This window comes from Microtus ochrogaster, chromosome 8, assembly GCF_000317375.1.
Source record: "Microtus ochrogaster isolate Prairie Vole_2 chromosome 8, MicOch1.0, whole genome shotgun sequence".
NCBI classification, from domain to species: Eukaryota; Metazoa; Chordata; class Mammalia; order Rodentia; family Cricetidae; genus Microtus; species Microtus ochrogaster.
This window is the reverse complement of record NC_022015.1, coordinates 7,412,844-7,434,338: the sequence shown is the minus strand read 5'-3', so window position 1 is coordinate 7,434,338 and position 21,495 is coordinate 7,412,844. Positions and strand designations below refer to the sequence as shown.

General features: G+C 39.6%; 1 protein-coding gene across 6 annotated transcripts in view; it reads left to right on the top strand.

Moving 5' to 3' along the window:
- The window catches only part of Sox6 (SRY-box 6), a 556,070-nt gene that overhangs the window by 353,337 nt on the left and 181,238 nt on the right, over positions 1-21,495 (top strand). For all 6 annotated transcript variants that reach the window (XM_026781359.1, XM_026781360.1, XM_013347706.2 and 3 more), the window contains one exon: positions 20,859-21,031. In XM_026781359.1, coding sequence (XP_026637160.1) covers positions 20,859-21,031 — 173 coding nt within the window. The remainder of the gene's footprint in view (positions 1-20,858; positions 21,032-21,495) is intronic.

Here is a 21,495-nt window from a genome sequence, read left to right as displayed (position 1 = left end):
CAGTGGACTCATCCAGTGTTTCCTCTCAGCTATTCGTTATGTGTGCTTTTATGATATTCCTTAACATCTCTGTATAGAAGAGATTGGATCTAAATGAGATCCATTCTGTGCCTTTAAAAATAGGTTTCTTCACACAATAATAAGAGATCTGTGTTCTGCAGTTAAAGTGAAGAGTTGTGTTGCTGCTCACATTTGTTTAACCGGGCTCCCGTCACAACAGGTGCGCAATTATTTTATGAGTAAAATATTATCAGCCTTCAAAATTAGCCAGGGCAAAATGCAAGTTGTCTGATTAAATAATCAAAGCTGATACTTAAAATACATTTGATTTCCACAGGAATTTTAAAATGCTAGGCCCCACTCTCTTACTCTGGAATTCAGAGGAAGTTACAATTGTTGGTAGCATCGAAGTTGTTCTTGTAACTAGTCTGATGTGCTTTGTGTAATTCAGTTGGTGTTATAAGGGAAACCATTATTAGATAATTAATTTTGGTATGATATTTTAACCTATCAGTAAAGTGGTGCATATCACAGCAGGTAACTCGTTTCCTTTGAAGATTATTCTGCATTTGATCAATCAAAAAGCCTACCAGTCTAGAAAATTAAAGTCTAGTGTATGCTCACTTAAATTCAATTTATGAAATATAAAATTATACAAATATTTCAGTTTATAGAGTAAATAGATTATAGATACATCTAAGTCATGGATTATCTTGTTAAATAGTCAAGGCTCCTAAATGGTAGAATACAAGTAAAACTCCAGCACCACCACCCCCCCCCCGCCCTGCCCTGAACTGAGCAGGAAGCATATCTGGGCGGCAACTTCACTGTGGTTTAAAAGCCTACAACAGCGCAGCTGTTAGAAACCAATTACAGGCAGGTAACTGTTTGTTTTCATATCTAAATCTGTTTGTCAATCAGGAGAATGCAATGAATCAGGAGAAGGGATCTCAAATACAAACCACAGAGTAAGGCAGAGCATCTGGAGGAGGTCCAAGCCACAAGAATTAGGGCAGGAGTGCAGATGGAATCAAATCCACACGTGCGCATGGCTCCCGGCTCTGACCACATTTTTCAAATCAAGTCAGAAGTTGAGATGATTGGAGAGAAATCTCAGTTTTCTATTGGGAGTAGACTCATTTTAAGGTCTGTTAGAAGCAGTGTGGTTACCAATAGGAGAGAGATTATAAAAGAATCCTGCATATTGTTATTAATTTAGGACATTTTCAGTCCTGGCTCTTCGACAGTCTCAACTAGAGACTCTGACTTACGTTCTAGTCCGGGAGTGTTTTGAGATATACCTTCCACTATCTTGTGAAGAAGCAGGCTTTTACCATGTTGACTTTAATTTGCAGCAACTTTCAGCTTCTATGCCTTTTCCCGAAGCATCTTCCTTTACTGTTGGATCCTATCCCTGGTACTGAGGCTGCGAGACAGTGAAGCTCATCGAGTACTTTACTCATGTCTGTGGCTGAGCGTGGGGAAACCTACTGAGGGCCAGACTTTAGGTTCGTAACATCAAGAACACATAAATAGAAGTTTTTTAGGAAAGCTAAAGAAAACAAAATAGGCACAGCCATGCTGTGGTTTTGCTTAAACACAGGTTTTTGGATCCACCTAGAGCCCTGGATTTCTTTTCTACTGCTTACTGAAAGGAGCCCTTTTATTTTTTTCAGGCACAATTTGTGCCAGTGGGCTTTTGCCTGGAAGCATGGCGGCTGCGCACTGTGTGTCTGTCTGCCCTCCCTGGTGGATGTGAAAGATTCTTTTCCTAGGCTTCTTACTTGTCCCAGATCTCTGTGTAAATTCAGTTGGGATGTCAGGAAAAGGGAGGAGATCTCTGTGACCCGAGGGAGTATTCTTTACAGACTCTCCTGTGAGATGGCCTCAGAATTAGTGCAGAAGTGACTGGTAAGCTTCAAACAATACTAGAGGAAGTAACATGATTGCTTCTTTTCCCTGTAAAGTACCAGGAAGGACTCTGAGGAGGCCTTCTACATTAGATATTCTGTTTCATGAAGAAAGCTAGAGGCGTGTGTGTGTGTGTGTGTGTGTGTGTGTGTGTGTGTGTGTGTGTGCACTCACTGTGCTGCCCTTGAGTAGGGCAGAGGACAACTTGTAGGAGTCTGTTTTGTCCTTCTACCACTGGGTCCGTGGGGCTGAACTTGAGTTGTCAGCCTTAATGGCAAGCACCTTTATCTGCAGAGCCATCTTGCCAACCAGAACGAAACTTTTCTTATTGAATATAAATCTCATAGCCAAGATGAGATCTTGAGAATGCATTTTAATCATTCTTCTGTTTTTCAAGAAGGAATATATTTGTAGAATTTCAGTCAACCTATAGATCCACCTTGACTGCTTATTGTGGGGTTTGCATTATTTATATGTATGAATGTTTAACTGTGTATATGTTTGTGCACTACATGTGTGCAGTCCCCAAAGAGGGCATTGGATCTCGTGAAACTAGAGTGGCAGCTGCCAGGTGGGTGCTGGAAATCAGACCAGGTCTTCAACAAATACAAGCAAGTTCTCTTAACTGCTGGGCCATGTCTCCAGTTCCAAGAATTTCTTGTTTTAAAAACTTTCTTAAAACCAAGAGCAGAAAGTATGACAATAACAAGAAATAACATTTATTAAGCAAATGCTGTATGTCACATTGCTTTGTGTTTTTTATCTCAAACAATCTTCAAGTTAAGGCTATGAGGTGGGCATTATCACTCTTCTTTTAGTAAAGAGGAAGAAGAGTTCAGGAATAAAGAGCAATCTTCTCCAGACACCAAGATAATAATAGTGGCTATGCCGAGGTTTAAATCAAGGACTCTATTCTGCTAAGCTACTGTCCTTTCTGAGCTGCTGGGATCATTGCTGCTGCATTCTGGCCCCTTCTCGGCCACCCAGACGCCACTGGGTCACACTTCTTCATGAGTTTCTCAACTCTTTTGAGCTAGTGTTTGAACCAGATAGAGAAACAGAGAGGGCAAGCTAAACAACAGGCGCCAATTACTACTGTCCTGGCTATGACATCACAATAAGGAACTGCGCATTTCCTTGTTTTGAGAATTTGGTCATCATTTCTATTCTCTTATGTCTTTAATTTTTCCATTTATAGTCTTATAAGTGCAAATCTCCTCTTTTCTGCTAGTGTAAGTTCTCCAAGTTGGAGGTTCTTGGTTGTCCTTTAGTGGAACTGCACCTTGGTTTCTCTAGTTTGCTATTAACTGCAGTGTAGACCTGCCCTGTCTCTGCATGGTATTGTGTATAGTATCTCTGGTTTTCTAGGTTAGCCGATCTGCTGCTCTGTAGTGAAGGATGTGCGGTATGTCACCTAAACAGCAGTAGAAGATAAGCTGCAGACACTGCTGCTAGGGAGGCTTCTGGGCTCTTTATACTTCTAGCACAATGGCATGCAGACTTCTGTGTTTACTTCAAAACCTTATGAACCATGAATAGAATTTTAATAACAGATTGTACTCCAGTTAATTATTAAGTTAAAACTATGAGAAGCAGTTGGAGAAGATTGCCATCTCTCTGAAACAACGACCCTGTGTGGTTCTGATCAAAAATCTTCCTGTCACACCAGGTGCTGTTAGTGTAATTTTCTGTTCTCTGTGAAGAAATACCAGGAGTCAGCTTTAGCCTTTTTTTTTCTCTCACCCAAACAATAGGATTGCTGCTACTCTCTGAGTGACCAGTGTTTTGGATTTGAGGGCTACAGAAGATTGTTGTAGTAAATATAACAGTATTATTTTAAGGATCATGTCATCAAATTGTGTACAACAGTTTCCATTCAAGGAGGTACAGCTTTGAGAAGATGAGAAAGCAGAACCAGGCATGAATTTAGAACCATGGACTTGATGCCTAGTCATGACCTGGAATGGAATGTAGCACAATTCATAAAAACCCAGAGACAGAAATTGGGGTTCAACATGAAGGTCAGAAAAGCAAAAGAACCAACCACTGGCTTTTACCTCTACCTTATTTCTAATAGGCAATCCTGCCTCTAGGAATCTCAGAAGGAGACCGTGTCTGAGAGCTGTCTCCTCCCGGTTTATATGTCTCTCTAGTTTTGGGATTAAAGGCGTGCACCACTACCACCTGGTTTCTATGACAAACTAGTGTGACTACTTGGATTAAAGGTGTGTGTCACCTCTGTCTGGTCTGTAAAGCTAGTCAGTGTGGCTGTTGTAATTTCTTTATTAAAATACCAATGAAATATGACTCCAGTGGAAACTGCATCTCCTTATGGAGAAAGAGAGTGTGGGAGCCTGGGCTCATGGTTAATACAGCTGAATCATCCTGCAGGACCAAGCAGAGACGCCCAAAGGTACAGATCAGCAGAATACAGAACACAAAGCTAAGTTACCCAGGAAGCCATAGGTTAGATAACAGCAGTGAAAATGGGATCCAGGCCATAAGACACGGCTACACGGCAGCATATGTGTAGAATTTCAACACTAAAAGGAGAAAAACTACTCATTGTTGATAGTATTTGATCTTGGGGTGAGATTTCCCAATTCTGACTACTTACGTTGTGTAGTTAGAAACCAGTGTTTAGGCTTTGATAACTGGAAAGGATTTTGAGATAGCTCTAGATCTGCTACCCAATATGGACGACTAGAAATATATGGGTATTTAATAAATTCAAGTTAACGGGAAGTCACCAGAATTAAAATTTAGCTCCTCCACCACATTCTAAGTGCTTAATCATTGTATCTGTTCAGTGACTATCATAGTAACCAGCAAACGGCAGAAAATCTCCTCTGTCTGGAAAGTTCTGTTGTACAGTATTTTTGTAAGGTATGAAAGTCATAAGACCATCTAGTAATCAAAATGTATGCAGAAGTATCCTTAACAAGTCATCTCTGTGACAATAGACTTTAAAGGTGCCAACAAGAAATAGTCTGTCAAATTTAATGAGGTTTCCAGAAACAGTTTTTTTAGAAGAGTTTTATTATGTGAGGCTGGTTTTGAAACTGGTGTTCCTAATTTGCATTTATCTATTTACACACTGTTACAATGTTGTTTTCTTTCTTCACTACGAAGATGTATTTCATTCTCATTGGAATGGATTGTAACCAGACACAAGGCTGTGTGAGTGTATGGGGTAACACACTTTTACTATTCTAAGTTATCTCCACTAGTAGCTGATAGGAAAGTCCTTTCTTGCATCTTAGTTTAAAAAAAAAAAAACAAGTGTCAACTAGACAGCTTCCAGCTTCAGTGTGGCTTTAATGTATGCATTGTTCATTGTATCTCTTTCTAATTTTGTGTGTTTAAGTACATGTTAGATGTGAAAGTATCCAGGGTAAAAGGAGGAGAGAAGAGATTAGACATTCTAAGGAGAACATTAATGAGGAATTGAGTTCAAAGAGTACCAGTGTTTCCCTTCAAAGTCAATGGAACTCGGAGACAGGCAGCTTTTGTATTTGTAAGTATATACCCTTTTCTTGGATCTCCTAAACTCTGCCAACTTTCCTTAACACTGGATGGAGACAATTTAACACATGGAACTCTTTCTATCCTTCTTCATGCTCATGTGCAGTCCCTTAGCTTAGATTTGGGGTCTAGTAATAAAGCCAGTTCAGGCTACCAAAGCCTAGGACTACACTAGATCCAAACTGGTTCAACATGAACTAGACACTTCATGGAAAGAATTATTTGAAGAAAAGGAAAAGACAAAGTGGCAGACAGACACCATTTCATCTCAGACTAGCAATCAGTGTAGGGAGCGAGTACTTGCAGCAAGCTGCTGTCAGCACAGTGGCCGGACACCTAGCAATACCGAGGAGGGGCTTCTGTGCTGGCGCACTACTGTGCCAAGGAAACTCCTTATACACATGAGAATATTCTTCTAGTGTAGCTTTTAATCGCAGTCAAACCACAGGCACAGGGAAAGAACTATAAAAACCAACATGTTTAATATTTGGAAATATTAAACTAAAACTGCAAAGATTGCATCTCTAGTTCTAATTTATATAAAATGGAAACATAAAACAACCCTGTAGACTTTCATATAAACTCATGTGGCAGCAATATGAAATGTGTTGGATTGATAAACATTTACCATACATCGAGTCCATTAAATAGTTCTTGTTTGTTGTTGTTTTAAGTAGAAGGAGGCTGTGCTTCTAGAGCAGAGGAAACAATTAGATAAATGTGATTTGTTACCACTCAGTGTCAGAGCTACAAGTGGCTCTCACTGCTCCCCACCCCCACCATGTTGTCTGCTTCACAACAGCCTTGAGAGTTGCCTAGCCTCCTCACACTGTCCTTAGAAGTGTGGCTATTGTCCTCCCCCTGACTTCCTGCCACAGGAAGAGTGAGAACACCGAGTCTACTGTAAGTTGAGGAGGTTCTTTTTGTAGAAGCAAGCAATTCTCATTAGAACTGCACTGCTGCCAGAACTTTAGGGACAGTCTGTAATTTCCTGTGCATTTTCAGTCTTTATATTTTCACCAGTTCCACTAGTCTGGTCAACATTCTTTGCAGTGTGTATTTGTAGGGGGGGAAGGGTATGTGTGCACATGTGTGTAGGTACACATGTAGAAGCCAGAGTAGTTGTTGTCAATCCTGCTCTCTTGCTCTCCACTTTCTTCGCTTGAGAAAAAGCATGGAACTAAACTGGAGCTAAGCTGGGAACTCAATGATTCTCCCTGTTTCTGCCTCTGATAGTGCAGGGATTACAGGGCATAAACATGGCCATGCCCTGGGCTTTTACATGGGTGCTGGGATCCTAATTCAAGTCTTCATGCATGTACAGCAAGTATTCTTACCCACCAAGCCATCTCTCCAGTTCTATGACAAATCTTTATAAAGAAGTTCTCAAGTGCTAGGTGTTAGGGATGTAAAGATGGCTAACATGTAGGCCTTTCTGTAAAAGCCAACTATATCCAGCAACATTCAGGTGACAACTGAGTTTAGTTCATACTTTTGAGGATGTTAAAGAGGAATTGGTCAAATTATGATTTAGATTTATTTTTCTTCAAGAAAATAGAAGGATTGTATTTTAAATAAATAGAGTCATTTGGGTTTGCAAGCATCATTATGCCTTCTTCAGTGTCTCAAACTCTGGACAGGTAGAGTTCAGATTGCTTTCTCCAGCACAGACCTTGTCTCTGAGTTTTTCAGCTGGATAGAGGCAGCTTTTTGTCATCAGTTTCCCTCTGAAAACTTTACATCCAGCTTGGATAGAAAGGTACTCCCAACTTCATCTCCCAGATTTACCAACACCGCTTCCCTAATTCTGAGCCTAGTTTTGCACAGCAGGTCCCAGCTAGCATTATGGACTTCAACAGTGACTGGATTCTGGGCTGAGGCAATGGGAGACAAAGAGCAGAAACAGAGACTAGGGGAGTTGCTGTGGACTTCCTGTCTCAGCTCTTTTGTTGGATTGCTGGTCTGGATTTTGACCTTTTCATAACCTTACATTCCAGGGCCCATCTTTTTATCCTTCGGGTCAGTTTGCACTGCAGCTAGGTCCAGAGTGCAGGCCTGTCCCTGTTGTTCTTCCTAAGTCCTGAACTCTCTTTGCCTCGTTGGCTTCATCTTCTGTGACTGCAGTTCATCCTTTTTCTCCAGTACTGTTTTGTGAAAAAATCTAGACCACATTTTTTTCAGCCAGCTGTCAGTTGACAGCTGCCATTTTGCCTTCTTACCAACAGTGTGCATGACTTATAGGTTCTCCTTTTGCTTTCAAAAGTATTTTTGGGGAATACTCAAGCACTGCATCTAGATCACTTCTGTACCTTCTCTCCCCTGTAACTCCTCCCAAGTATTCCACTCCCGAAGTCACGGCCTCTTCCTTAATATTACTGTTACATCTGTGTACACACACATACACAACCTACTGGTTTGCGTAGTGTTGTTCACTTGAATGCATGCCCGGGTGACCCCTTGGGACTGGAGAACGTGTGCAGGACCTCAGCCCTGGAGGACATGGACTCTCCCTCTCTCAGCAGCCGTCTACCGCCTGTAGCTCCTCCTAGTCCCAGATGAAGAGCTGCACACTCATCTTTTATTGAACATAGAAAAACGTCTAGCGTGATTTCACAACAGTTCCTCTTGGTGGAGATTCCAAATCTCATACAAAGGAAAGCCAATGTTCTAGAAACATACAAATAGCTTGTTCTAAACCACAAAGACCAGGAATTGTAGACCTAATTTTAAAATCCTTTTTTTTTCAAAAGCACACTTAATTTATTTTATTTCAAAATCCTTGTCAAAGATGCAAATCTGAATGACCATACTTCATCCACTATTCATTTTCTCCACCAACTGTAATTTTCTCTAGGAAAAGCATTCAGTTCAGGCCTCAGAGCACCATACAAGTGCTTTTCTTTAAGACAACGTGCTATATTTTGGCATGTAGCAAAAATATTTCTTATTTCATAACCTTATTTTGCACATTATTTTGTAAAGTTTACTCCAAAATTAACTTTAAGAATTAATTTATTTTGCTGCTTTATCAAGAAATTTTAGGTGAAGTCATCCTGTTGATAAAATGTGAGCATGTGCTCCCAGGTGTCAGTGTGTGCTAGCAGAGGGCAGTGCTGGTGCCTTAATTCATGCTAAAGTCAGAGCACTTTCACCTGCCGTTACTTTTGCACCATCAGGGCAAATGTCAATACAGTGAAAAAGAAAAATAGCAATTTTATAAAAAAGTTTTATATCTATATTTTAGGTATCTGGTTCTATTATATTCATTTCACCAAAACTATTATTAACCTCTCCAAACCAGCATTATGGGAAGACTTTCATGCTGGCTTTAAGACTCTGGAGTCTAGAGGGAAAGCCGTGGTATTGTTGACATGCTCTCCCCACCCCAATGATTGCTTCGGTCATTTGATTGGCATTTCATTGATAGATTGTATGGTATACTTTGGAAAGTCAAATTTGTTAAAATAAGTAAAACATGTTACTCCTTTAGGCAGGAAAATGGTTAACAGAGTCAACTAATGAGAAATTAAAGTGAATTATTTAATTTAAGAAACATGTTGTAGCAGAAAGAACTCTGTTCTTAGACCAAGGTGTCTGATTCCAAGTGCTGGGAAAAAGCTTGGTCCAAGTTCACAGGCGTGCACAGGCTGTGGGTTCAATTCCCAGTGATACACAGGTCTCCTGTTCTATTCCTGACTCTGCCAGGAGCTAATTAACTACATGACATCAGCTACAACTGTGCCTCCCTCCCTTTCTTGCTTTTAGCTTCTTTACTTATAAAATGTGGGGTTTAATGATCCCTTGATTCTTTCCAACAGTGATTTTATGAGTCTGTGACTGGATAATCACACTTTTCAAAAAAGACTTTGCAATTAGTTTTGAATAGATAAGATTGATTTTAGAAGCCATCCCCATCCGGTGACAAAACCAGCATGAGGAGCAGTAGGGAGTGCTGGGGAAAGTACTTTTCTTTGCATAAAGTTCCTGTGCCCTATACGCTCAGATGTCTGAAGCCGGAGCTGCAGTGGAGATGGACACAGACACAAGGTCACTATGCACACAGCCATACTCACGCTTCCTCTTGTGGCTCTCCTAGCTGCTGCATATGGGGGCTGACTGGGACTTCAGAAAGGAAAAACAAAACACAAAACAGTCTGATGGTGCTTGGATGCTAATGAGAGCTCCAAAAATTTCAAGATGAGGAAAATGTTCTCAGATACCAATCTAAAAGGATATATTTGGGGACTGGAGAAATGTCTCAGTGGTCAAGTGCTCATTGCACATGAGTGGGGACTAGAGCTTATATCCCCAGAGCCCACACAAATGCTGGGCGGTGTGGTTCCCGTCTTGTGATTCCAACGTTTGGAAGGCAGAGGCTGCTGATCCCCCAGGCAAACTGGCTAGCTTAGGGTTCATCTGAGATACCTGCCTCAATGAGGTAGAGAGCAGTTGAGACCGACCCCTGGCAGCAGCCTCAAGCCTCCATACATTGTGTGTATTTAAAAATTTAAAAACCCAGAAGTACTTCTTGAGAACTATGTATAAAGTATCTGGTAACTGGATTTTATCTGTGGTTTTCTTTCTTTTAAAAAGCACCTGTGATTTGCTGGATAGAGACTTGGCGATCAGACCAACTAGCTTAGAGTCATGCCTCAACCAATTACAAGCCATGTGATCTTGGACATGGTTTTAACCTTTCTCATTCTCACTTTCCCAAGTTTGTTGAAATACAGATAAAAATATGACTAGCCCCAGCACACAGTAGGGATTGGGATCATCATAAGTGCTTGAAAACTTTTATTAACCTAAGCCTGAACTTCTTTAATATTTAACTTACTTAAATTACCTCTCTCCTTTCTCTGAATTCATTTTTCTGCTACATACATAGTGATGGAAATGGCCAGTAGGTTCATTTGGTTAGAGTGGTCCCCAAACTGGAAGAAAGTCACATACATCACAAGGATTCCTGGGATTCAGAGTCGTCCATCTGGGTTGTGAACCACTGCAGCTGCCCACCTCCAACTGTTGAGAACTCCTGATTTAGGATTGGTTATTAGGTAATTTCAACTTTCCTGAGCTGAGAAGTGCTAGTCAGCATCACATCTGCACTTTTTTCTCCGTGATGCTGGTGATGTAGTCATTGCCACTGAAGAGCTGGCTTTCAGGTGGAAAAATACATGCTAGCTGTTCACTTGTCCATGGTAATGACCTTCCCGATCAATTTGTGTGGCACTATAATCAATAGAGCAGGTATTAAACTTGGGCCTGGAATCAAGAAGGTCTGTCTGTGATCATCTATGGTTGTGCTTGAAGTTTATGTGTTCTCAAATTGCCATCTTTAGAAAAGTTTTACATTTAAATTCAATTTCTTTAAATAGTCTTACTGCCATTCATCTCTTCAAACTGTGATCCCATCACTTCTGAGTTGTATTTCTCTCCATCATATCTGTTGTGGTGTTCTATTTATTGTAAGTTTCAAATAGTTCTATCTTGCTTCTGTATTTCACACTCAGATTTTCCTATTATGTTAAAACATGGTTTAAAGTCTTTACTTTTAATTGAGAGAACAATTGTAAAACCAGAAATATTTTAAAGTTAAAAATGAGTTTATGAAATTATTTCTGTTCTCATTGGAATCTACAGTCATAAAATGATCTATTGAAAACCTTGAATTGAACTTTCTTTCTGTGTACTTATGGATGTCTTATTATGAGAGTATAAAGAAATTATTATTTATAAGTTAAACAAAGTACATCAACCTTTAATTTAATTTTTATAAGAAAAGGACAGAAAATATTATGGATATTTTTCTCATATTGTAGTTTAGCATGTTCAACATCATCCTGTGATAGGAAACCCCTGATCACTTCTGGATCCAGGTTCAATTGTCTTTTTCTCTAACTCTGACATTCATTAATTCCTTTATTCTTACTGTTGTGAACTATGAAAGGAAACTACTAGAAAACTCCAAAGCATTACTCTCAACATAGTGCATCTCTGTAAAACTATGGTAAGTTAAATCTGACAACACTGTTTTAACCTGAAGACAGTATCAGTTAAAGCTGAGAATGAAAGGAACATATGCATCCGTGCTTAACTATGAAATTACAATGGAAGAAAAAGCAAAGTTTTACAACCATCTGAGCTTTTACAGACTCGTCATCTGAGTTTGCAATGGGGTAGGATGCACACTTGGCCTGTTACCTAGCTAGGTGCTCAGCCATGAAATTCTGGAAACTACCAAGCACATATATATGGTTACATAAGAACACGGATTTTCTTTTTCATATACATGCAAAATACAATAATTATACAATTGGTATATATGTTTATGAATCAGGTAAACAAAACATAAACTAGGATAAAAATAAAATGCCTCTACTAAAAACTGTCCAGAAGACTATGTACATAAAACTCTTAGCACAAAACAGTCGCTGTGGAAATCTAAACTGGACTACTGTGTGACAATTGAGTTGGGCTAGGTCAGGAGCTGTTATGACTTACATTAGATAAATTGCAAAATCACCTGGAAAATGGGCATACTGTGTATGTGTATGTGTGTGTGTGTGTGTGTGTGTGTGTGTTTATGCTGACAGAAATTGTTCCAACCTTAGTGGTACATAGGTGTTTTCTCTGACTTTGCCAGATTTCCCTATGTAACTTCCTCTTGGCCAGCACTTACCTTCATCTGCAGATGCACTGCATCCAGGGCAGCAGCCCACTTGACACTTGACGCATGCAAATATTTGAGAAGTTCTCAGATTTTCATGGGTGTTGTAAATATTGTATCTGGAATGTTAGAGAATGCCGGAGAATGCCGTGGCCTGCATAATCATTGTGTCTGAGCTTGGAACCAGGATGTTGTTTGGGGAGAGGAGTGTAGGCTTAGGAAATAAGTACATAGAGGGTCTTCCCTATGAGCCAGGCTGCTCGATTCTTGAAAAACTCTAGACCTGCCACTCAGTGTCAAGATCTGTTTTCACATCCACGACATGTCAAAGTCCAATTTGCTAACGTCTTTAGTTATTTGATTTCCTAGTCCAGCTTTTAAACTTATTTTGCAATAAAACTTTAAAGAGAAACTGTATATTTTTTCTTGAGACCAGAGAAACAGCTCAGTGGTTAAATATACTGCTCTTGTGAAGGACCCAAGTTTAGTTCCCAGCATCCTTGTTGGGTGACTCACAATTGCTTGTAACTTTAGCTCCGGGGGCAGGGGGTCTTTGTACTCAACTGTACACACACACACACACACACACACACACACACACACACACGCACACACACGCACACACACACAAACACACATAATTTAAAAACTCTTTAAAAGGATAACAAATATAAAACATATCAGTTGTCTGTTTCTAACACTTACCTGGCATTAAAAATGCTTGGTGGGTCCAAACAACATTTTTTCTCACTTCTGCACAGTCCCTGATTATATCTCAGCCCGAGTGAGGGATAGTAACCTTGACTCTGGACAATGTGGATTCAGATCCACTCAACTGCTTTGTGAGTTGGTCAAGTTATTTAGCTGTTCATCTAGCTATGATCTAGCTGTTCTCCTGTGAACTGAACACAGCATTGCCATGTTAAGAGTTCAGACTTCGTAATGTAACACATAAGTGATGTTAGACAAAGCACCCTTAGTAAGGTCTGCCTATCTGTCTTATTTCCTGCTTCCCAGCCTCTAGATGTGATGGACTGTCCAAAGAAGTCAAGTCTGCAGCACTTGATGATTGAAACAAAACGTGTCATTGTTCTTCTCCATAAAGGAGCAGAGACTTCCCTGTTTCTGAAAGGCAGTTATTATTTTTTATGTATATGTTATGGAGACATAGCTATTACCCATCACAAACACCTAGCAGTACTGTCATGGCAGCCTGTCTTCTGCTGAAGATGAGATGTGTCAGGATGCCTTCATTTCCGGACCCCAAAATGGTTGGATAATAAAGCACAATGGGCTGATGCCCAGCTGTGAGGTTGGGAGCCCAGATGGCTGAGTTCCATGGATTGTTCTTGCTCAGTTAGGATCTGCAACATGAATAGACCTCAGTCGATCCAGGAAACACACTTCCTTTTACAGCCAAGAAGAAGGGATGCTAAGGAGAGGTGAGTGTGCCTGGCATAGACAGCAGACTGGTCTTCGTTTAAAGAGGACCAGGGTCTTCTTGTCTCTTGTTTAACAGATTTGAAAGATGTTTTCAATAAGATTTATTTACATTTTGAAAAGGAAATTCTCATATATTTAATAAAAAAGAAAAAAGGAGAAAGAAAGAAAGAGAAAGAAAGAAGAAAGAAAGAAAGAAAGAAAGAAAGAAAGAAAGAAAGAAAGAAAGAAAAGCCTCTGTCTCAATCCATGAGGCTAGCTTCCTGCGTGGCACCCGTGAAGTCATTCCTAAGAGCACAACTGCTGCATTTATTAAACTTTTTATTTACTGAGGAGTGGATGGGAGCATATGGGAGCCATGACAATAGCCGACTGAGGAGAAACAAAGCAATTCCAGTGTTCTGCTGTCTTGAAAAAAGTCATTCAGGATTTGCTCCTATTGGTTCAGCTGTTGTAACCAAAGCCTGATAAGATAATAGAGGGCTTTGTGAGTTTTTTTCTTTTCTGAAATCCTTTATCTTTATGATGCACTGGGGCCCTTAGAGTAGAAAGCTTTTAAAATTGCTGTTGGATTCAGGACTCAATTATCTGCTGGTACCCTGGGACAGGGGTTCCTTTCTCAGGCAGTCACCACAAAGTAACTTTTATCAAGGAACCTTCTGGTGTGTTGCGGGTCTACTCAGCTCACCCTGTTTATTTTTTTGTTGACTTTTTGATGCCCTATTTTGTGACATTTAAAAGAAGATTCCATGAAAAAAGGCCAGGGCTAAATGATGTACTGGGCTTGTGAAGTAGCAACATCACAGCCCATCTGATGTGTGCAGGGCTGCCGTGGAAGAAGCAACAGTTTGACCAAGTTATCTGAGGGCAGAAAAGATCAAATGTGGCTTTCTTCTGTGACTGGCATTGTGTTTTTAGCTTTCCTCTTGAACAATGTCCATTTAAAAACAATTAGACCTGCCCAGGGAGTTGATTCATAAAAGCTTTTTTTTCAACATAATTTAAAAATCTTTCTGGATTATTGGCTGAAATCCTGGATTGATGTCACTTTGGAATTACTGTTAAGTGCTTTAAACTTTTTAGGACTGATGTGGAAAAGACTATTTTCATCGGACCCTAATCCAGCGTCTCTGCCCACCCTCTCCATCAGTCCAAGCACAGACATTTTTAGCTGTGGATTCTTGTAATTTCACTGTGATGTTCTATCAATTCTGCTAAAGTAACTCAGGCTGGTTAGGTGCTCTTACATGTTGGAGCCCCTTGAACATGCTTCAGATACTGCTACTTGCTATTGGTTTTATTTGGCTTTGTCAATTTTGCTTTGACAACACAGTCCCTCATTTTATTAGAAATAAAAAGCATACAAGGAAATGCCCAGAATTTAATTTAGCTGTACTCTTTTCTCTCTCTGTCTTTCTCCCTCTCCTCCCACCCCTCTGACCTCTTCCCCACCTTTTCTCCCTTTATCCCTCTGCCCTCCCTCCTCCTTTCTTTTCAAGTATCTCTTTCTCTTTCTGTCTCTTTACTGCTATGCACATTTCTGCATTTTCTTCCTACAAAAATTTAGCTCTCAGGACTCTAGTGATCTGTTTCAAGAGAACATGTATTGAGGGGATGATCTATGAAAATCCCTGTGCTCTAGAAGTTACAGGCATGGGATTATTTAAAAAGAAGTGAGGCAAGCCCACATCCAAAGTGGAGCCCTCCTTATATTTCCAATGCCTTGCATTTTTCTAGTGCTACCAATTTTAATTACACGTGTTTCATATGGGCAAAATTAGCTAGCAGATTATGGTGCTAACTTTTATGAACTGGTGTGTGTGTGTGTGTGTGTGTGTGTGTGTGTGTGTGTGAAAGGCCTTTAATTTAGTCTTAAATATGACTTTTGATTTCCATTTTAATTAAAATTTCTATTTTAATGTTTTATCTTATACCAAGAAAGAAATTATCTGTTTCATGTAAATTCTTCATATTTTTGTGGTTTTTTTCCTTTGGTGTTGTACCTGAAGATAGACTTATAAAAGTTAAAAATTAAATTACCTGTTTTAGTTAATTTTTCAAGGTTCTCCAGTTTCTGACCAAAAAAAAAAAAGGCTAGAGGGCTGCTTCTGAAACTGTTATAATAAAAGATGGTATTTGAAGACTTTTGACGAGGGAATTTGCCACCATATTTACATTTTGGAAAGTGTTTCCTTATTTACACACTATTGACTTCCTATTGAGACTCAAAATTTTAACTACAACTGGTAAAGAATTCAATGGCTCAAATTCAGTAAATCTAGAGTCACTGGAATAAAGGCCCCTCAGAAAAAAAAAATGTGTCAATTTTAAAGGTCTTTCCTAACTGAAGACCATTTTGTGATAGAGCCAAAGGTTAATAAAATCAGTAGTGAATGTAGCAATTTTACAGATAAGCTATTCACAACAAGTGTAGTTACTTGAATAAAAAGCTAATTCATTTCTAAAATACCACATGCAGTAGCAGTGAATAGCTGCTTTTAGGTGCTTTCCAGAGGAGGGTAAAATACAGAATCGCAGCACTCTTCTCTCGCTGCGTCCCCGGCTGCCTGTAAATTGCTGTGAATGGGGCTGTGGGCTGACAGGCTCTATTAAGACAAACTGCCTTTCTCATCGGAGAGATAAAATAAATCAGGTGTTTAGTCAAATTAAAATACTTCAGCTAGAGCAGGCCCTGGGGAGCACTGATCCACCTTACTAATCCGAGAGAAACTCAAGACAGATGTGGTTTGGGGATAAAGATGACCCCATGGAAGAAAAAAGGGAAGAAAGAAAAAAGAAAGGAAAAATCATCCTGCAGCTCGCAGCTCTGCCTCTGCAGTCGGAGAATAGATACGGTTTACAGTGGAGTGTCAGGCTCACCCCGTGTATGACATACAATAAAAGCAGGCACACTGACTTGGAGAAAGGCTATGTACAGAAGCTTTTTCGCTGGCTCCCTTTTTGTGGTTTATGAAACACCTCTGGCTTTGTGTGGGAGGCAGAGGAGGCTATTTCCTGGCGATGCATTTGAGAGAGTCATTTCAAGATAGTCTAAAGATGTGAAACAGATGGCGTCAGGCTACCCATGACCTCTGCTGTCTCAGTGCATCCTTAGGCACCACTGTTTATTTTTTATCTATCTATCTATCTATCTATCTATCTATCTATCTATCTATCTATCTATCTATCTATCTATCTCTTTATATCTATCAAATTGATTTTGTCAAGTCATAAAACATGATGTAGGGTAAGATTTTTCCTCATCTCCTTAAGTTAATTGAAGAAGTGTCTTATAGTCTTTTGCTACCTTCACAAGCCCTGACTGTATTTAGGAGTCCCATGTGCTCCATTGGCTGCCTCTTCTCCCACTTTGGCCACTCTTGTTTCTCTGTAATAGTAGAATCTTAGTTCAACTAAATGTGTTTGGGAATGAAATAAATTGTACTCTCAGATTGGTTTGGTCACTATGATTCACACCTCTTATTATTTCTATTATCTATTACAGCAAGGTAGATAAACACTTCATCAATTTACCAGAACTATCTATTAGCATAGGTTCAAATACTGATCTTTAAATTAATTGTGCCAAACTTATACAATGGGTATGGAACATAAAAGTCACTCCTCCCTGCAACACCTATGCATATAGAGAAAGAATATAAGCCATTGTGTTGTTTGAAAGCATTGCTCCCTGATCTGAACTCAAGGGCTAGCTACATGGCTATACATAGGATTTCTCATTCTCAAGGAATTTTAGATATGCTATACTGGTACATTTCACCCAGGGCCATTTGTTGTGGTTTATAGCTATATAAACATCTATTTTCTGCTTGTCATTTAGCTATCACCCATCACACATCATTTATATCTATTTAGCTATCATTTATCATCTAGCTATTACCTGTCATCTATTTCTATCTATGTATCATTTATTATCTACCATCTTCCTCTGTCTACAATCTATCTATCTATCTATCTATCTATCTATCTATCTATCTATCTATCTATCTATCTATCTATAAATAATATACCTTTTCTATCATCTATATCAATCATCTATAAATTATTAATCATCTATCAATCTATTGGATAAGTTTTACTTAAGTTAAAAAATAGTGATAGTATTATATGAATACCTAAATCCTTAAATTAAAAATGTTACTGTCTCTTTTTATTTTCCTTAAACACCTGGCTAAGTCTAATGACAGAGTTTTAAGGTCACCTTTAATGTTTACAAGCAGTTTCATTGTCTTCATACTCTGTAAAATGATTCAGTTAAATGTTATTATTCTGGTCTTCATAACAGAGTCACCTAAGCATTTATAGATAGCACTGTTGGCCTCACCTTGAATGAGAAGTTGTCATTTACACACTATCTTCAGCATCTCTGTTTGCCAAATGGGAGGAAAAGAGAAATAAATGAAAGATTATTGAAAAGGCTTTAAAAGTGTAGAAAGTAAAATTTCATCTTCACTGAGAAATATAAATATAAATCCAAGTTGTGTGCCTTTGTTCCTTGCCCAAAAGCTTAATCAACTGTCTTTGGTGCTTTGCTAACCAAGAACAGTGTAGGACAGCTGTCCTGGTCTTCAGCAAGCCTCTGAACTCACCTCATGTAGTTATGTATAAGAAGGGAATTAGTGGATTAAGGATAGGACATAATGCATAGGCAATAAAGCATGCATACTCTCCATGGGTTTCTGACATTTTTAGCCTTTTCTCCACATCACAGTCAGACTACCGTGCTTAAAATGTTAGTGATGTTGCATTATTCTTAGAATGGAGAGAAAACTCATCAAACATGCTCTATATGAACTGGACAGAGTGACATTTTCCTGCCTCTTTAGCCGCATCTGGTACCCTCCTTTCCTTTATTTTCCTTGTTCATATTTGATCACCTTTATTTAATCTCTGAAACACACCAAAGCCCATATACTCCCAGCATACACAGGCATAGCCTAGCCTATATATTTTTTTCCTTCTGTGAAGCTCTTGATCACCCACTACTCATGGCCCTTTAGTTGTTCCCTTTCCATGGCAATGTTTCATTTTTTTCTTCAAAGTTCTTTGATCAAAAGCCATTACCACTCTTTACCTAGTTAATTCTTGTTCTTCTCTTTAAATTGTTGCTTTTCTATGGTTCCTTCCTTGAACTTAGATCCAAACTTGGGTTAAGCTCCCTTTAAATACTTGTCCGTTGTAGTTTACATTCAGACGGTGATTATTTGCCATAGCACCTGTCACATTGCTCCCATCCAAAAGGTGTGAACTGGATTGATAATGAATGAAATCAGTAAATAAATGAGTTTCTTAGTTTTCTTGTATCTTCTCATTTCTGCACATAGTGGATCTTTCTGTGCTTTCAAAGATACTTTTTGGTTTCCTTTGGCAACCTACATTTATAGGTTTCTTATTTAATATTTCTGGGTTAAGAACTTCTTTTTTTAAACCAAACCTAAAATTCTACTGATGAAATAAAAATCCGTTCTCCTTCTTTAATGATCTCCAAGTGCCATTCCTGATTCGCTGTATATTTCCATAATCAGTGTCTCTCCATTTTTGTATCTCATTCTTGTCTTTTAATTTTGATTATAGATACTCTTTTAGATCAGTCCTCCTTGCAGGGACACAGGGAGTTCTTCTTTATTAAGGATCTGAGTTGGTATTAAACATCCGAAGGTGTTTCTAACTGGGTTGCTCTTCTGCAGCCATCTGTCTTCCCCTGAAGGAATCACATGCCAACAAGGGCTCCTCAGTGTTCTCTGAAGACACCTTCTTCCTAGGGGCCACTCAGAAAGTAGAGACATACATAATTAAGATATTTTTAGCTTCTTCCGTTGTTCCAGTGTTTTCTTAGTAGGCATGGGTAGGGCTTCACAGGGCTGAAAGTCTCCCCTTCCACATTCACAAAAATCAGCACTCTTCAGCCCCTTTGACAGCTGCTGGATCTTCCTGAAAAGCTTTCAAAGCAAAGGTCTCCTCTTTATAATGAAACCGGTGAGGTTCCAACACAGTGGCTGTGATCCTTATCCTACGCTGCGGTAAAATGCTCTAATTTAGATTCACAAAAGGATCCTGTCCCCCTTACTTAGGAGAGCTGTGCAATTTGTCCATAAAAGACTGTGCAGTGCCATTAATGCATACGTAAGTGCTCAGCATCTTTGTGTTCATTAAACTGCACATCCTTATGCATAACCTTTCCAGCCTCTGAGCTTGTTTTCTTCCTTCGACGAGTGACAAATGGCAAAAGGGCGAGGGGTCCCCCAAGCAACATTTTTGCCTTTGAGGACTAATGTGGAAACCTTAGCTTGATCCCTAGTCAAAAAAAAAAAAAAAAAAAACCCAACCCAAACAAACAAACAAACAAACAACAAAACCTGAATACTTTCTTACCTAAAGCAGCTTTGATTCTCTTGAAAACTTATTCTATGGCCAAGAGAGTGACCCCCTACCTCTGTTCAGACAGACCATTTGACAATAGAAAGCCTTTGAGGACAGTGACGAGGAAGCTCCTTAGATACTGTTTAGTAAGCACCTGCTGTATCCTTCCTCGCTATTGATACTGAGTCATTGAGGAGAGGGAAGTTATAAAACATTAAAATATTAAAGTTTTTGAATTTTAGTCATAATTATAGAACTTTGTTTTCTTTTTAAACGTGTTTGTTAGCACATATTAGCTACACATAGTAGGGTGGTTGTCACACCATTTTCACACGTGTGTGGTGTATTTTGTTGATCCTTGCCTCTCATTACACTCTGCTGTCCCCTTCTGCTGGAGTTCATGTCCTTCCCCTTCTCAGCTAGTCTCCCCCACACCTGTGTTTTCTTGTCTTTTGTTGTTGTTGTGGTTTTTTTTTCAAATTTGTCTTTGTTTGATTATTTTTTGGTAACCCAATGACTGACTAGGGCTACTTCCAGAACATGGGTAAAGGGTCATTTTCAGGAGTTGGGGCTCCTTATTCGTAGCTACACCACTGAAGAAAATCTCTCTCCCTCATACTCACCATTAAGTACCTATAGAACCTCAGATTTCTTGGTTTGCTCAAAAGATGGGTGTGTCATAAGAAGGAATAGATGGGTAGATTGTTCTGTTTTGGTTTTGGCTTTAGAAGGGGAGGGAGAGTCTAGGTGACAATATGGTTCTAAGCATGGACAACACTAACTACATCACAGCACACATGCGCTCACAGTGACTCATAGTGACTGTCCCAGACCCTTGTTTAAGGGGTTCTCCTTCGAAACTCTGCTCTTCTTTCTCTGATTCCTTCAGACATTCCTCAAGCTTGTGAGATTTCTTCTGGTTTTCATTTAGGTACACCTGAGAGCCTAGCAGAGAAGGAACGTCAGCTCTCCACCATGATCACCCAGCTCATCAGTTTGCGGGAGCAGCTCCTGGCAGCGCACGATGAACAGAAAAAGCTGGCAGCCTCACAGATCGAGAAACAGCGGCAGCAAATGGACCTTGCTCGCCAACAACAAGAACAGGTGAGGCTGGCAAAAGGAGCCAGGGAGCTGGAGATGAGGTGAGGTGGGCGCCAAACTCCCCGAGCAATCACACTGATTGGTCTTTTTGTTGTAGGCTTTCTTCAGAATATAAAACCAAGAAAATTTAAAAGAAGAAAAGGAAAAGAAAGAAGGGAGGAGGCAGGAAAGGAGGAGGGAGACTTCTAGAAATCAAGTCTTTAAGAAAACGGAGGGCAAATGCATCTGAGCTAAGGGAACATCCTAGCTAAGCAGACATGACTTTTGGAAAGTGTGTGACTTGAATTGCTTAGGTATAGTAATCTACAGAGGTGTCCAGCTAATCCCAGTGCTGCCGCAGGTTCTCTCCGGGCCTCACTTTCCTCTCTAGAAAAGAAGGGATTATCTTCTGGAGAAACGTGGGTCTTTTTAGCTCACTTGCCCGGTGATTCCTCCCCCGCCCCATACAGCTCATTCCCGCCAGATAT